Raw genomic sequence first — 16,377 nt, 5'->3', positions numbered from 1 at the left:
GGCGGGTTCGGCAGCCTGTGGGTGCTCCCTGACAGCCCCAGCTGCCTCCCCGCGCTGACAGCCCCGGCAGCGCAATCCCACGCTTGCCATAGTTTGCTGATGCTCCCTAGCAACCTGACACTGCACTCTCTTTAACATGCGACCATGTAAAGAAGCAACAGCTCGTTTGATTTATGATACTTCAGAACAACTAAGATTCAATTGCTCCGCACGTCCCTGGCTCTGATTACCTCCTAAATGAGATAAACTGATGGCAATTTATCCCCAGACCTCACCAACTTTCCCAGGATGCTAACTGGAGACACTCGTGCCCTGCAGCAGGCATGGGGCTGGGCGCAGGGGAAGGCAGCCTGGATGGGCTCCTCCACTTTCTGTGAACCAGAGCTGAGCCCAACACTGTGCCTGGCTCAACACGGCTGCCAAGGTCTCCTGGCAGGAGATTTTGGGGCGGTCCCCACACCAGCATGGCCAAGCCAGCACGAGCTCATGGAGAGCCAGTGGCTATGCTGACCCCATGCTCCTCCTGAGGTGGTGGGTAACCACAGCAGGATGAAAAACAGCAGCCCCACCACAGAGCAAGGCAGCTGGACTCTGGACAACACACATTTCACACCTTCACCACATTGCCTGTGCAACAGCAAAAACCTTATTACCCTGCTGTGAAATAACTGCAGATAAAAAAGATCCAAGGAAGGACACCAGCCCATGCCATAAGCCATCAGGCATGCCCATGAGGTGGGGCAAAGGTGGAACCAGCACTGACTATTAAGACATCGGGATGGGACCTGACAGAGGCTCATTATCTCACTTCCTTGCTGCCAGATTCCACCTCTGAGGCAGGACAGTGACCACTGCGACTCCAACCCTGTGCCTGCCTGGGGCCTGGGAAGCAAACAGCCCAAGTGCCTGGAGTCACTCCTCTGCCCCTGCCCTGGTGATGAGCCACCACGGTGCCCAGAGCTGCATCAGCTCTGGAGAGCAATCACATCAGGTTTCTAACACAGTAGATTACACAAAAAATAAAAAGGGTAGTTTTTAAAAGCCAACCAGGAAGCCAGAAAATGCACCACATGACACCCCACGTGGAAGACACAGCACGTGCTGGGGAGCAGCAGGCTCTGGTCACCTCTGCCTGAGCATGGAGCCCTGGCCCTGTGGATCCTGTACCCCTTAACGACTGACATTGTTCCATAGGACACAGGGACGTGGAAAGACTGGATTCCAGCTGGAGACACAGAGGTGGGATTGCTCATCAAGCTCCAGGTCCCTGGTGACCCCCAGATGCCTGGTGCTCTGAGCCACGGAGCTGCCCCGGGCAGCAGACCTGTCCTACCTTCTGCTGCCGCGCTGGGGCCGTCGGGCCGAGGCGTTCCCGTGCTCTTTTTCCTGCGATGCTTCTTCCTGTTGGCGTGAGGCGATGGAGGCGGCTCCAGCTTCGGGCTGGCAGCACTGGAGATGTTCGGGCTGGAGCTGAGGGAATCGGCAGTACCGTTAGCTGGGAACAGAGATAAAGAAAGTAATGTACAGCAAGGCAGTGACAGTCTGCTCTTCCTAGAGATAGCCAAGCATCCTGAAGACAGCCCAGGGTCTCTGCCTGGCTGGAAAGACACAGCCCCACAAGACGGGACATCCCACGTACCCAGCCCGATCACCCAGGCAGCTCCGACACCCCCTGCAGCTCAGGCTCCTCAGCAGGGTCAGGGTGGACACGTTCTGCACCAGGATTCCTCCAAATGATCACTCAGGGACAGCGTGGGCATCAACATGGCTGGGACAAGCACAGCAGCATCCCTGGGGTCAGCCCAGACCCCAGCCCCTCGGTGCTGCCCCTGTGCCTCCTGCTTAGCAGCAGGGTCCTTGCAGGGCAGCTGCGCGTTCTGGGGAGGGACTGTTCCAGAAGGGGCTCCCAGGCCCCCTGTGAGAAGGGAGGGTCTCGGGTACAGACCCAGGTCCCGGGGTCTGTGCTGCAGGGACATCGATCCCCCATGGCCCCACGTTGCCAGACGAGGGGACTGGGGCTGCCATGCTCAGGAACCTAAGCATGATGGTCTCAATAGGCTTCCGATACGGAGCTGAAGAAGCTGCATCCCCAGCAGCAACACACCAAATTTATCCTCAATCATACTGTTCCTTACAATTAATAGCAGAATTAGAAACAATCAGGGAGCTGCCTAATTACTGTCAATTAGAGCGCGCTAATCAAGCTCCGATCACACACACACACGCTGCCGCTGCACTCACCATTAAATGTCAAATTTCATTAGAGACCAGCAACAAAATCAAAAGCCTGACATTCAATTTCAGCAGCACACACAGCGCAGGCTTCCAATCAGCATAAAAATGCAGACTCCGGGGAAGGCAACGAGGCGCAGGAGCCCTCGCTGCACTGTTAACCCTCTCTGAAATACACTCCTGCCTCTCCCGTGTCCACGCACCCACAGGACACGTATGGCAGCTCCACTCCTGTCCCAGGCAGCTTGCTGTCCTCTCTGCAGTAGCCCCACATCTCCCATCACGTCCTAACCTCCATCTCTGAGGAGGTTTGGTGGCACCTGACTTGAAGAAAGCAATCAGTGTCTAACATGGGCAGTAGCCTCCAGCAGCAGGACTGCCAGGGACTTGGCAAGCCCTTCTGCTCCAGCCCAGCCTCTGCCCTCCTGGGTCAGCCCAGGTCAGCCAGGCTGGCCCCTGGGGCCTGGTCTGTCTCTGTGTGGCAGGAAAACCAACCATGGGTTGGAGAGGGCTGCAGGCAATAGCCAGAAGGTGCCACACAGAGGTCTGGAGTGTGGCTGGTGTCCCCCCCACGAGGCTGGGAGAGCATGTGGCATCAGAGCTCTCCGATCTCTGGTTTCTGCTGCATTTGACACACTCTAGTAGGGTGTTTCTGCTGCCATTTATCCACAGGGAAATAGTTCACCCTTGACAATTAAGAGAGATAAATCTAATACATTCAGACTCCATTTTAATAAATATAAATTACTGATACTGTTCAGCAGGACTATGCTCAGAGCAGGTGTGAGGCACCTTCATCTCCCAGCCTGGATGTCGCAGGGGACCTGAACTTTCTTGTCTGAGGCTACACATGGATCATCCAGCCTAGCTCTGCTGCCCACCTGCTCAGCAGGAGGCCCCGGGGCCAAACCACACACTGCAGCACCCTGTCCCCTCCAGGCTCAGTGTGAGGGCTCGTCCCTTCTGCAGTTCCCACCAATGTCACTGCAGGCTGTGGGGAGCACAACTGCTCCACGGAGCAGAGAACATCCACGTCCCTCCTCTTCCTACTGCCCAGCAGATAAAGCCACAGAGCAGACAGAGGCCCAGGGAGCTACTCAGCATCCCCCAGCACCAGGGATGTGCTGCGGAGTCTCTGGCGACCCAGCCCTTCCTCGACAGCCCCAAGGGGTTCTGTGGGGGGAGAAAGGCACCAAGAGGTACGAGTTGCTGGTGTCCCACCAGCCCAGGGGGATGGCACTGCCAGCACTGGGCAACAGGTCTGTCAGGCTGCTCAGGGGGCAACAGCCCTGCCTGGCTGGTCGCCCCTTGTACACTGCAGACCCCCCAGCACAGCTGGGCTGGTGGCATGTCCGTGGGCCACTGACAAAGGGCAGGACACAGCAGGGCTGACCCGCAGGGCTCGGGTGAGCACAGTGCAGCAGGACCCGGGCAGAGCAGATCAGCTACATCAGTGCTCGAGAGTCAGCTTCTCAGCCCTCCATGTCACAGGGAGAAGCAGCAGCATCTCAGCTCCTGCTCATGTCAGTCTCCAGGGTACCTTGCCTGGAAGAGGTCCATTTCTTTGGGTGGCAGAGGCACGGAGGCTCCTCCCATGGACAGGGACACTCTAGCCAGAGCCAGGGTTGGGCAAAACGCAGCGTGGCCAGGCCATTCACCGAGGCTGTGCAGCGGGGCTGCAGGGAGGGGGACCAGATGGTCCCCGGGGCCACGCAGGCAGAACCTGCTGTCCTGAGGGGTGTCACAACAGGCACCTGTGCCGAGGCACCGAGCGACCCGACCACAGTCCTGCCCGCCCGGCCTCAGGGGCACGCGGGTCTCCTGCTGCTGGGTCCGGAGGGGCCACCAGCGGGGAGGACCCTGCTCTGGAGCGGGAACCAGCCCAGCATGATCCTGGCACCCATGCCAGCGTCCCGAGGGCTGCGCGGAGCAGCTGCCCACCCAGCACCTGCTGCCCCCGGGGCCCGCCCTGGAGCGCCCCGTGTCCGAGGCGAGGGCCGGGGGGGCCGCGGCACATTAATGCTCAGAGCTGCGCCCTTCCGCTCCCGTCGCCTGCGCTGCCCCATCAGCAGTAACAGTCTGATTAATTCGCTTCCAGCAGGGAGCTGATGGGGCCAATGATGGAGCCGCTGCATCAGGCGCGCTGAAATTGATAGTTTTTCACAGTTACAAATGAGGAGCCTCCTCAGCTGCAAATGGCGCCCGCACAGTCGGACTCCGGTAATGATCATAAAGAGGCTCTCTTTAAACTGCGAAAGCCCCTGGGACCGGGCGGGGGGGCGGCTGCCGCGCTAATGAGAACTACAAGGGGCGAGCAGGCATGGAAATGGCTCCTCCACTCTTGATGTGCATTTAACTGCTTTTTTAGTGCGGCGGCAGAGCCAGGAACGAAGGAGTGATGAATGCAGCACAAAAGCATTTATTTTCCAATTCGGCAAAGTGGCTACGTTGGGAAATGTATGAATTATTTTAATTCACTCAACTGTCCTGAAACATCGCAGAGAGCGAGTGAGCGTGGGGGGAGGGGGTGGGCTGCTCTCACTGTGTGCTCCCGAGGCAGGAATTACTCCTGTTCCGTCAAGTGCCCCAAAACCTGGGAGCTGGGGGTGCCAGCCAGGAGCAGAGATGGGGGAAGCAATGGTTACTTCTCAGACGGTGAGCTGAGAGTGGGGCTGGCAGAGAAGCAAGGTCAGAACAGTCCTGCTGCTGACACACACCCCTTGGCTGGAGGGAGAGTCCCTTACCATGTCCAGCAGGAGAGCTCTTCCCCCCTGGTTTGGACACCACCAGCAGTCCCTCACCAAGGTGGACAGTTCCAACAAGTACCCAAGGCTGTGTCCGACACCTGTCAGCAAACTCTGGGCTTGCAGCCACAGGGCAGAGCTCAGGTCCACCCCATTACCAGAATAAACCTCCCAGCTGCTGCAGCTGAGCAGGGTCAGAAGTGCTACTTACAGGGGTTGGGGCAGCTGCCAGGGATAGCCACGGCCTCGTTCCACTGGTCCGCGCTGGAGACCGAGTAGGAGCGCTGGTGCATCCCGTCGGGCTTGGAGCTGAAGCCCACCAAGTTGATGCCACTGATGGAGCGCTCCGAGTGCAGGGAGGTACTGCTGGTCGAGTGGGGAGCACCTGCAAGAGACACGAACTCAGCACGGGCCAACAGCTGCTCTGAAGCACAGAGGAAGGAGGAGAAGATGTCCCGGACCCCATGAGGAGTCCCCCCGGGTGGCCCTGCGTGACGACGGGCTCTACTGGCTCTTCTCTCCCAAAGGGTGCCAGTGCATCACCCCCAGAGGAGCCCAGCACACACCCCTTCTCAGAGGGACACCCAGCTTGATGTATTTCAGCCTGGCACCTGGGTACAGCCAGGCATCCTGGCACACAGCTTCCCTCTCCAGCCAAACTTCGCAGCTGGAGTTCATGGTCTGCTCACAGTCTTCACTGTAGCCTTAGGCACCTGGACAAACACAAACCTTCCCCACATCCAGTGTGCCCATCCCCAGTCCTTAACTTCACTCCTGTGTGTCCCTAGCAAGAAACACAACATGTTGGAGGCACAAGAAGTGAATGGGAAATCACATGGAGGATGTCAAAGGGACAAGCTGGGGAACAGATGTTGGTAAGCGGGGGTCTCAGGGTGGAAAAGCCTCTTCCCACTAGCTGGAAACCCCTTGAGCTGAGCCCAGACCTTGAAACCCCCAGGAAAGGAGCATTTTTGGGACAACACCACTCAGAGATAAAAAAATGGGTCAAATGGTTCTGGATTACACAAATATCCAAAATTTCCAGAATAGTAAACAGAGCAGCTCTGATGGGGAGCAAAACCCTTGCTGCTCAAGGCTGCTGGCAGCCTGGAAAGGAGGGAGGGATGACCCAACACCTGCACACTACAAGCCCTTTCCATGCCTTCCCTCAAGGCATCAGCTCCAGCTACCTAGAGCCGGTGTTTTGGGAGCTCGAGGACAAGCAAAGGGTCCCTTTCCTTACCTCACAGCTACCTCTCCTCCTTCCCACCCAGAGGCACAGATGTGGGGACCCTCCAGCCCTCCTGGCTGTCCCGTTGAGTGCTCCAGCTGCAGGGTGCCCATACAAGACACAGGTCCCTGGCCAGAGCCCCCTGCTCTGCCTGAGCTGGCCACCCAGTGGCCAAGCACAGGGCTAAGAGAGGCTGAGCAGCTCCTTTCATGGTGTCTAAGTGGGATCCTTTCACAGATGCAGGCTGGAGAACAGGTGAACACCTGCTACAGCCAGGACAGCTCACCTGTCCTGGGGCCTTCACCACCTGAAAACAGCCTCATGTTGCTGTCACAGAACCCAACAATGACTGGGGCTGGAAGGGACCTGGAGGTCCTCCTGTCCAACCCCTGCTCAAGCAGGGCCATCCAGAGTCAGCTGTCCTGGACTGTGGACGGTTTTTTAGTATCTCTGAGGAGGGAGACTGCACAGCCTCACAGGGTACCCTATTCCAGTGCTTAGCCACCCTTCACCAAGATCAGAGCCCCACAAAACCCCCACATGGAGCTGCACATTTTGTACACCAGGGACAGATACACCTTTCTTCAGTGATCTGAATGTCACCGGTGCCTGAGTGCTGCCTGGGGCTGGATGTGTCTGGACCTCAAGGAGCCCTGACGCCCCAGAGAGGGGACATGGGGCTGTGCTGAGGGAGGAGGGATGGGGCCACCAGCACCAGCTCTGCCCTTCATGTGCCTCCCCTGTCTCCTCCAGCCCACCTGGCACAGGGCAGAAATCCCCCTTCCCTGCGTGGCGATCTGAGGGGTCCTGGCAGAGCCCAGAGCTCGGCTGCCTCCAGCCTGGCTGCTCCCCTCCCTTCTTCCCTCCCCTTGTTCAGCGCCACAGAAACACGTGTAAAACCATGACACTGACTTTGCCTCTAATTAGCCCTTAATTTACAAGACACACTCGGAAGGGTAATTAGCTGGCGCTCCGCTCCTGACTGCCGCATCCATCTCCTCTCGCCTCCCCGTGGGAGGGAGCCTGATGCCAGGGACAAGGCTGCTCCCTGGGACCGGGAAGCGCTGGGTCCTGGGGACCATGCTGCCGGGATGGGATAGGGTGGGATGGGACAAGCCCCAGTGCCTGCCAGCCCCATCCCAGCCACGGAGGAGAGGGAGGAGAGAAGGGCATCATACCTGGGAGAGGCTCCTCCCGCTAAAAGGAGAGTCCTGCAGAGCCCCAGGAGCCTGGGGCTGCCCCTCACACCTTCACCCCAGCCTTGCTGGGAGCTCCAGCCTGCAGACCCTGCCCCTCCACCACCCTTCTGAGCAGCAGCTTGGGCTGCCACAACACCCAAGAGCTCCTGCTCTGACCAGGGATGTGCCAAGGCAAGCCCTGGACCTGCCCCATGCACGGACCATCTCAGCTTTGTGGCAGCAGGCAGTGGGTGAGGCTGGGCAGCAGGAGCCAGTGCTGGCAGCAGGGAAGGAAGCACCTCCAGAGCCTGCCCCACAGCCCTGCTTGGCCTTACTGGTGCTCACCCAAGGAGATGCTCCCCTGAGCTGGTGCTCACCCAAAGAGGTGGTGCCCAGCCAGCCCTGCACCAGCCTCCCAAGCCTGACACCATGAAGAACCAGGCCCAATTTGAAAATGTCATCTTGAAATGAAATGGTGCTGCTTAAGACTTCCAGGAACAGCTCCTGTCAGCCTCTGCAGTCTCTCCAGGAGCTCCCTGCACTTCTCACCAGCTGCCTGCAGTCTCCCAGCTGCAGAGAAACCTCCTCCCAGCCCAGCAGCTCACTTGGCCCACAGACCTCTAGGCTCCACAACTCTGGCTTGTCCCTGGGATCTCTGCCAGGTGGCCCCAAGAAGGTGAGAGCTCTCAGGAATTGCTTCCCTTCGGAAGTGACACCACTGGCAGTTGCTAAATATGTTTCCTTTAAATTAGGCAAGCAAAATGAAAGGTGAATAAAAGGCTACATGTAAATACTACTACTGAGCCAAAGCCTCCAGGAACTGAACTCTCCCTGACCCCTCAAGCTAAGCTCTCCCAATCACTGCTTCTCCAATCCTCCCAGTGATTTGGCAAAATAATACACAGGTGGGATTTGGATTGCACTAGGCTGGACCTCCTAACTGAGGACACAGGAGAAGGAGGAATTCTGCAAGTATTGCCTTGTCACAGCATCACTGAACACACCACCACTGAGGCTGGACAGTCAGGTGTGGTCTCACCTGTGCACAAGGAGGTGACATCAAACGTGACCCCTGGTGTGCAAGATGAAGTAAGGCACAACTGGGAAGTGTGCCCACCTCCTGAACAAAGCTGGCACCACACCTCACCTAGTCCTCATGCACAAGCTACCACCTTGAAAAACACTCATTCAAGGTGGAACAGGTACAGAAAACAAAGGTGATTTCCATTCCACTAATCCTGTTAGTCAACCAGCCTCCCAGGATCAGCAACACCAGGTGCATGGACATGCCACATCACAGACTTTGTGAATAGGAGAACACTAGAAATACCAACATCCCTGACAAGCTTCGTTCAGGAAAGGACCACTTCCTCCTCTTCCCTGAGCACACAGTGACCTGAGCAGCACTGGGGAAACCAAATTGTGACACATCAGCTCTACCTCCTACCACCAGCACCTGACGCCCACTTCTGAGGAAGCTCCCAGTGAAGCCAGATGTCTCCTTAATGCAGGTGAGTGACAGTGTCTGCAGCCCGGCTGGGCCATGGAGAGGCTGTTTCACCAGCACAGACAGCAGTTTGGGGATGTCTCCCTGTATGGCCCAGGACAGCACAGTCTTCTCTGAAGTGCCAGGCCCTGTAGGTGCTGGAAGAGGAATGCTGCCCCACACTGTAGCAGATGGTGGCTGTTTGGCAGTAGATGGTGATGGAGGCCACCCAGGATTCCCAGTGAGGACACTCTGGCACAGAGCAAACCTGGTTCTCTCTTGTACTACAGTGGCCAAAAGCCCTCTGCAGATTGAAGCTGTTCAGTCTCTGCCAGACTGTGTCCCAGAGGGACACCAGCTGCCACTACCCATTAACCAAAACTTTAAGGTACTTGTTGCCAACTGATCTTCATTTATTCCAAATAAAAACAAGAATCCCTGCAAGTCACCTCAGAGTATTGGCTCTCTGTTGGTGTCTGCAGCCAGAGCATGTCCCAGAGTCTCTCCAAAAGCTGTGGGGACCCCAAGACTCTGCTCCATGGCTGCATGGGGGGGGCTGGATGGGAACCCACCTCCAGCTGGTGGGAACTGCCTCAGCTCTGAGAAACCAGCTGGTTCTTGAGGGGAGGTGAAAGCCAATGAGCCTGGTTGAGCTGCCTGCCTGTGGAACCCCTGCTGGTAAGGACATAACTCACTGCTCTTCATCGAGGGGCAGATGCTGCCGCGTGCGCAGGAATGTCGCTGCCCTGGGAGCTCCCGTGGCCGCTGTTCCCAGCGCTGCCCACACTCCTGGAGCAAGTCTGGAGCGTATCTGGAGCCAGAAGCCTCTATCAGGCTGGTTTTGTGAACCAAGCCCTGCATGCTGCTTGCTGGACAGACTCAGTTCCTTCCTCTTGAACAGCTCCTACCAGAAATGAGGCCAAAAGACACAGGCGAGCTCTTATCAGCCTAAAGCAGCAGGATGGAGACCTGGCATTTGAAAGACCTAAAACCCAAGTTCTCCTCAGGAGGTGGCACCAGTGCCAAACACCTATACAGGCCCAGAAGCACGGCCGGGCATGCTCAGGGATGACAGATCTTCCCAGCTCTGCCAACAGTGAATGTCTCAGCAGAATCACTGATCCAAACTGCAGGCGACCTGGGTTTCCCAGCCCTGCTTCTTAGCAAGGCCATCAGGACCTGCCAGCTTGCACACAGTGGGAGCCACTGCTTGTCACTGGGCCTCACAGATGCTCTGGCACAGGGGAATCTGCACTTGGAGAGCACATTTTTGGACATATGCACGTGTAACACCCCAGCTCCTGCCACCGCTAATCCGCCAGGAGAAACAGCTCTGCATGGTCCAGGCATCTCCAGGAGGGCCAAAAACCCAATCTGCCTGCAGCAGGATGGGGAGAGCTGAACAGGACGTGGTCACTACAGACTGCTCCCATCTCCCAGCCAAAACCCAGGGCACACAAGATAAGCCAGGGCATCTCCAGGAACACAACAGACTCACCCCTGGTTCAGGTCATGGTTGATTCCAGGCACAGCCAGAAGAGCTGAGAAGCCTTCAAACAGGTACTCCAGGGACAGCTGCCTCCCAAAGCCCTCGGGCAGCAAGAGCACTCCCAGGAGCCACCAGCAGCCACAGCCACTCAGTCCTTCTCCCTCTCTGAGCATCCAGGCAGACCCATGGAGCCCCACCTGCTCCCCAGCAGCTCCGCTGCCAGGGAAGGGCGCCTGGAGCTGAGCAGGAATCAGCGGATCTGCCGGGAAAGCAAGTGACAGCAGGACTGGACAGGGAGTCACACACAGCCAGAAGGAGCCCTCTGATTGTCTGATCTTTTCTGCATAGCACAACATCACACCATAAGCCTCCCACTTATTTACTCCTGTCCAAACTACAACACATCTTTCAGCAAATCTGCTGATCATGATTAGAGTATTGTCAGTGGCAGAGAAACCACAGAAACTCTTGGTGAGAAGCTCCAATGGTTAATTACCCTCACTGTTGAAATTTGCACCCTACTTCTAGTCTGAATTGTCTTGCTTCAGCTACCAGTCATTGGAGCTTGGTATATTTTTGTCTGATAAAGAGATCCCTATTACCAAATTTTTGTTCCTACACAGGTATTTACAGATGGTGTTGAAACAATCTCTTAACCTTTTCTTTGATAAACTAATTTGAGCTCCTTAAATCCTTCATCACAAGGCACATTTTGCAAGTGTTTCGTTGTGTTCCAGCCATTCTCTGAGCCCTTTCCAGTCTCAGTTTCATTCTCATCCTGCGGAAACATGAAATTCATGAACTTCAGCCTCTAGAAGTCCTCTCCATCCCAAAACTGACAGCCACCATCAACACTTCAGAAAGACCTTGACCACATCTTCTAGAATTCCTGAATTAAATAATTCAGACTTGCTGATTCAAACATATCTACATCTCCTACCTGCTGTTTAATATGCTTCCTAATTACAGCTGGATATGAAGAATTCATCACTCTGTGCTAAGATACATCATCTTGCCTCTTCCCAGACACCAAACTGTTCACTGAACACTTCTCTTTTTTTCCTTATTAGCCATTCTACTATTTCCGTACAGTAATGAACAAATGCTGGTTTTAGGATTCATTAGTTCCTAATAAACTTGAAAAAAAATCATTTCACTGTCTTTAACTCGGCTGGTTACCTGTTCTGTATCCCCTTGTGCAACCATGGTAATGCAGGCTCCTGAAACTAACCAGGAGGGGGGAAGGTGAGCTGGGAAATGAGCTTCAGATACCAAATCCATCACTTTTATTTGTATGTTATGTGGAGTCTCCATGGACCATGTGCAAGCTGAAGATTGGGAACTTGGTAAGATCTATGAACAGTGACTGTTCTCATGATTCCCAGGCTAAACCCACCACGATACAGGGATGAAGATGCTGTGGACAAGGCAGCTGCTGCAGCAGGAGTTCACCAAGGCACAGGGTGAGTGCAAAGGCAGAACATGTTGGTGAGAGGGACCCTGAGCTACCACTGAGACCAGGGCAGGAAAAGGCACCAAGGAGGACACAGGACTCCAAGCTCAATATATGGCTCAACAGTAGGAGCTGAGGTGCAGGATTTGTCTTGTTTTTTTCAGTAAAGCAGCTATGAGGGAAAAGGAAAGACTCTCTGGCCCTCTGGGAGATAGCAGAGAGGAGAGGCTCAGGCAGGAGCTCTGAGATGGGCTGTGTCCCACCAGCTGAGGCACCAAGGCCTTTTGGAGAGAGGTGGTGGCTGGGTGGGCAGCTGCCCCCAGAGCTGGGCTGTACTGCTGCTCCCACCTCACCACTGGCTTTCCTCCTCGCTTCTTTACCAACAGCACCACTTGCTGAATGCACCAACCTCTCCCCTCAGCCTGGCTGGTGCCGAGCTCTGGGCAGGCAGGAGGCTCCTCTGCAGCCCCGACCAAACGGGGGAACCAGCCCTTTGTGTGGCTGCAACCAGCAGGTCTGGGAACGCCGGGAGCTGGAATGCTTCCCACACAGCCCAAAGGGTCACTGCGAGGGCTGCTCACCATTAATCACTCCCAGCAGATGTTGGTCTGTGGAGCTCTGGCAAAGGGCTCCATGGCAGAGCCAGGCTCCACCGCAGCTCCAGCTGGCCAGGCAGGACCACACCGGTGCTACCAACCACCTGCCGGCTGGAGCTTTCCACTCCTGCTCCATACTTATTGATTATTAATCGTGTTGCTGTTATTTTGATTGCTTTTTATATACAGAGATGCAGACACACAGTTGTACAATATCTGCTGGCACTACTCACCTCACTCCCCTCCACCTCTTCTCATTCTTTGCACCTGGACAGAGAATTAATACTTTACATCTCCTCCTAACCCAGATTAATACATTTTTAAGCAGTGCAATCTTCCTTTTGATTTTAACTTTTTAGTATCCTGTAAAATGTTCCTAAAAACCTCCTAATTATGCTTCACTTTTTTTTTTTTCTGTTTCTTTCTCCCAAATGACCTGGTTCATAATTGCTTTCAGCTTTGTGAAATTGGCTCAGATATATATTCTTGTGTGCGTGTGTCTGTGCCTGTGTGTGTTTAACACTCTCTATTTCTCATTTGAATTTTACTCTGCCTGAACACCAGTACAACGAAGTCAAGGTTACTTTTATCTAAGCCACTACTCAGTTTTACTTTGTAATTCACTCACCCCATCTACTTAGCTGAGGGTGACTGGCAGTCTCCATGGGGGCTGCATTGCTGCTCTTAACCAGGGGGATCCAGAAAGCCTGAGGAAGCTTCAGTGTCACTTGGCTAAGTCCTCCAGTATTATTACCATGATACTGTCATTTACTCTCCAACATGTCATAGAAAAATACTTCAGAACCTGTTTCTGAGACATGCAGACCAAGGAGCTGGGAATAAGCAGTGGGAAGTGGATGGAGGAAAAATAGTCCTTGTGTCACATCTCTTCCTTTGTCTGTTAATGTGACCAGAGGGGTCACTTACAGACTCCACGGAGACTTGAAATCATGAGCTGCAGAAAACATACAAGAAATAGTGTATAAAATACAAACCAGAAAAGGTTCTGTGCAGCTGAGAAGTCCAAAAGACATCACCAGGCAGGCAGAGGGAGATGGATGCTCCTTGCAGGCTGCAACAATACAGATCAACATTTGCAGGCACAATGGGAAGCAGGAAGTTCAGCCTGATGTAAAACTGCAGGAAGGAAGGAAGCAGACCCAAAACTTCCTGGGTTTGCTGCAGAGCGTGGACCTGGACAAGTACTGCAGTGAATGATGAAAAACCAGTGAATGATGAAAACTGGGAGCAGGTGCTCCCAGTTCACCAAGGCCAACAGCTGAGAAGGCTGCTCAGCCCAGGCTAGAACTGCATCATACCCTCTGACACAACTCCTGTTTCTGAAGCTTGTCCCTCACAACAGGTTTGACACATCCCTGCTCACTCTGCACACCCAGGCTGCCTGGCACACAGCAACACCCTACAGAGACCCCGACCCCACTGGTGCCTGGGAGCAGAGGAGAGGGCAGGGAGGGAAGCAGAACTGAAGCCTGCACTCCAGGAGTGAGGAGCTGGCAGCAAGACTGGCAGACAGCAGAAAGGGAATGAGCCTTTTGACTGTACAAGCTGCTCCCCTGCCCCTCTCCTTTTGCAGCACAAGCCTGGTCGGTGTGGAGGGGAAAGCAGCTTTTCTGGAAGAAGTCCTCAGTCCACCCCAGGAGAACATCAGCTACCCTCTCACCCCATCTTCCTTGGCAAGTTATTTATACTGAGATTTTCACAGGTGGCTACTAATTATACTAGCTTCATTTTTCCAGGTGCCTGGTGCAAGACACCCAGACCAGATGTTCAGAAATGCAGGATGCTGGTAGGAATGAGGGCTGCTGGCTGCCCTGGCCACCTGCCTGCCTGGGCAGGGCCCTCAGCATCACCCCCTCAGGGCTGCCTTGCTCTTTTCTCCCCTCTGTTCTCCCTCTCCTCCTCACTTTCTCTGAAGCATTTTTTCCTGCTCAGCCCTGCAATGCACAGCTCCTTTAGTGTTCTAGCAAGTAATAAGTGTATCAAGTCCTAGTAATTATCTCTAATTAGGGTTAGTGATTATACTGTTGGGTTGGAGAAAATCAATCTCTGGTTTCCCGTCAGGGAGGGCAGAGGGAGCTGGGGTGGGGAGCAGAGCTGGCACTGGCAGCTCCCCCTGAGCTCTGAGCCCTCCTGAGAGCTTCTCCCTGCCCACCCTCCCAGGGCTCTGCCCACCCTCCCAGGGCTCTGCCCACCCTGAGGACCAGGGGCTCCAGGTGGGGCCAGAGGACACGGCCTCACTCCTTGGCTGCTCTGGGCAAGGGAGCCCACCCAGGAGGCACAGCAAAGCCAGGGCTGTTAAGCACTGGACTGGGCAGAGTTAGGTAATGGGTGGTAGAGTTAGGTTAATGGTTGGTAGAACTAGGTTAATGGTTGGACTCAATGATCCTAAAGGTCTTTTCCAACCAAAATGATTCTGTGATCCTGACGGGCCCAGCCTGGCTGGGTGCTCTCACAACACTCCTGGCCACCTCCACAGGATGTGCCTGTACCTGCAGGTCCCCATGGGGACACTGGGGCTGAGGCACAGCCCGTGCCTTGCCCAGAGACAGGGTGCAGTGTGGGGGGCTGCAGCTCCCCGGGAGGGCAGCGTGGGGCAGAGACCTGAGAAGGTCCCACACGTCCCCTGGGCACAGGGTTTGTCAGGAGATGGCAGAGCTCTACACACTGGGTGAAGCCAAGGTGACAGGTAGAAGTCACATGCCAGCACGTCCACCCTGCACACTCCTGGGGAACGTGACTGGCATCCCTGGCTGTGGTCAAAAGGGCAAAAGGTAGAAGGGTTGGATCTTCTGGAAGACAGCTGGGGATGAGGGTGACAACTGGAAGGGGAATAGCCAGAGCAGCCTGTTACATACCAGAGAAGTTGCTTTCAGAAACCTGACAACAAAGTGTGTCCAACCTACAGGTCTCAGGAGCAGAGTGCTCACACTTCCCGAGCAGTGAGGCCTTGGGGGTGAGAAGGGCAGCCAGATTTCTGCCCACAAGAAGAGCAGGTCTGAAGCAAGACCATGCTGCCCTTCACCCCATGCTTGTACTGAACCCTGGCCACTGGGCAGGAGCTGACACCTCATTTTCATGGCTGGGCAACAGCTTCTACAGCTCCCAGCAACGGTGAAGCAGGCAGCTCTTCTCCCAAGCACCATTCCTGGCTCACCCCCTCCAGAGAGGAGTCAGAATCTGACAGTAGGAGCATAAGGCCCTTATGAAAACCAAGTGGTAGATAAAGCTACTTGATATGTTCAAGATAGTTGGGTCATCAACTCCCTGAGAGCTGCAGCATCATGGGAAATGTCTGCAGAGTCCCAGTACAGCTGGGAAATGACACCACAGGAATAGTTGTTCTGTATGACTGAATAGGCCACCAGTATTTTCCTGTAACAGCTCAAATGCAGATGAAATGGTCTTCAGATGTAATGAGGAACGTGGACTGGCAGCAAGGAGCTGCCACAGACTAAACACAGGCTATGAGTTCTCAGGAGGGATCCCATCAGAGCTGCTCCTTGCTGCTCTGCCTCACAGGCCCCCCAGCTCTCCTCTCTGGGCTGGTGCAAACACAATCCAATTTGCACAACTCAGTAACAACTCTGCATGTTCCCACAGCGTCCAGGGTGCCCCAGCTGAGCAGCTCCTTGTGCCTTTCCATTTCACAACCAGGAGATCAGCAGTTCCAGCTGATGTGTCACAGCAGGGCCCAGTGCAGACCTGCAGTGCTGGCCTGCACCTTCCTGCTCCAGATAAACTTCTAACACCTTCGCCCCTCTGACTTCAGCCCTGGCAGGAAGCATGTCCTTCCAGCCCCCAGGGCAGACTCACTCTGGGTAAAACCATCCTGATGCCTGCGGGTGCAGTGATGGAAACAGAACCATGGGGAGAACGTGCAAATGGTGCTGCCACCACCACACGGCACCTCCACAGCCCAGCACTGCACCTTGTCCTTGGGTGCCAGG

General features: G+C 55.1%; 1 protein-coding gene across 1 annotated transcript in view; it reads right to left on the bottom strand.

Annotated features, from left to right (window-relative positions):
- LOC104389090 (arf-GAP with GTPase, ANK repeat and PH domain-containing protein 3-like) overlaps positions 1-16,377 on the bottom strand; it is a 68,632-nt gene that overhangs the window by 11,504 nt on the left and 40,751 nt on the right. The window contains exons 8-9 of the mRNA XM_009998045.1: positions 5,188-5,361; positions 1,334-1,495 (exon numbers count right to left, since the gene is read on the bottom strand). Of these exons, the coding sequence (XP_009996347.1) occupies positions 1,334-1,495; positions 5,188-5,361 (336 nt within the window). The remainder of the gene's footprint in view (positions 1-1,333; positions 1,496-5,187; positions 5,362-16,377) is intronic.

Source organism: Chaetura pelagica, unplaced genomic scaffold (assembly GCF_000747805.2).
Source record: "Chaetura pelagica isolate M959 unplaced genomic scaffold, ChaPel_1.0 scaffold1145, whole genome shotgun sequence".
Classification (NCBI taxonomy): Eukaryota; Metazoa; Chordata; class Aves; order Apodiformes; family Apodidae; genus Chaetura; species Chaetura pelagica.
This window is presented reverse-complemented; position numbering and strand designations above follow the sequence as displayed.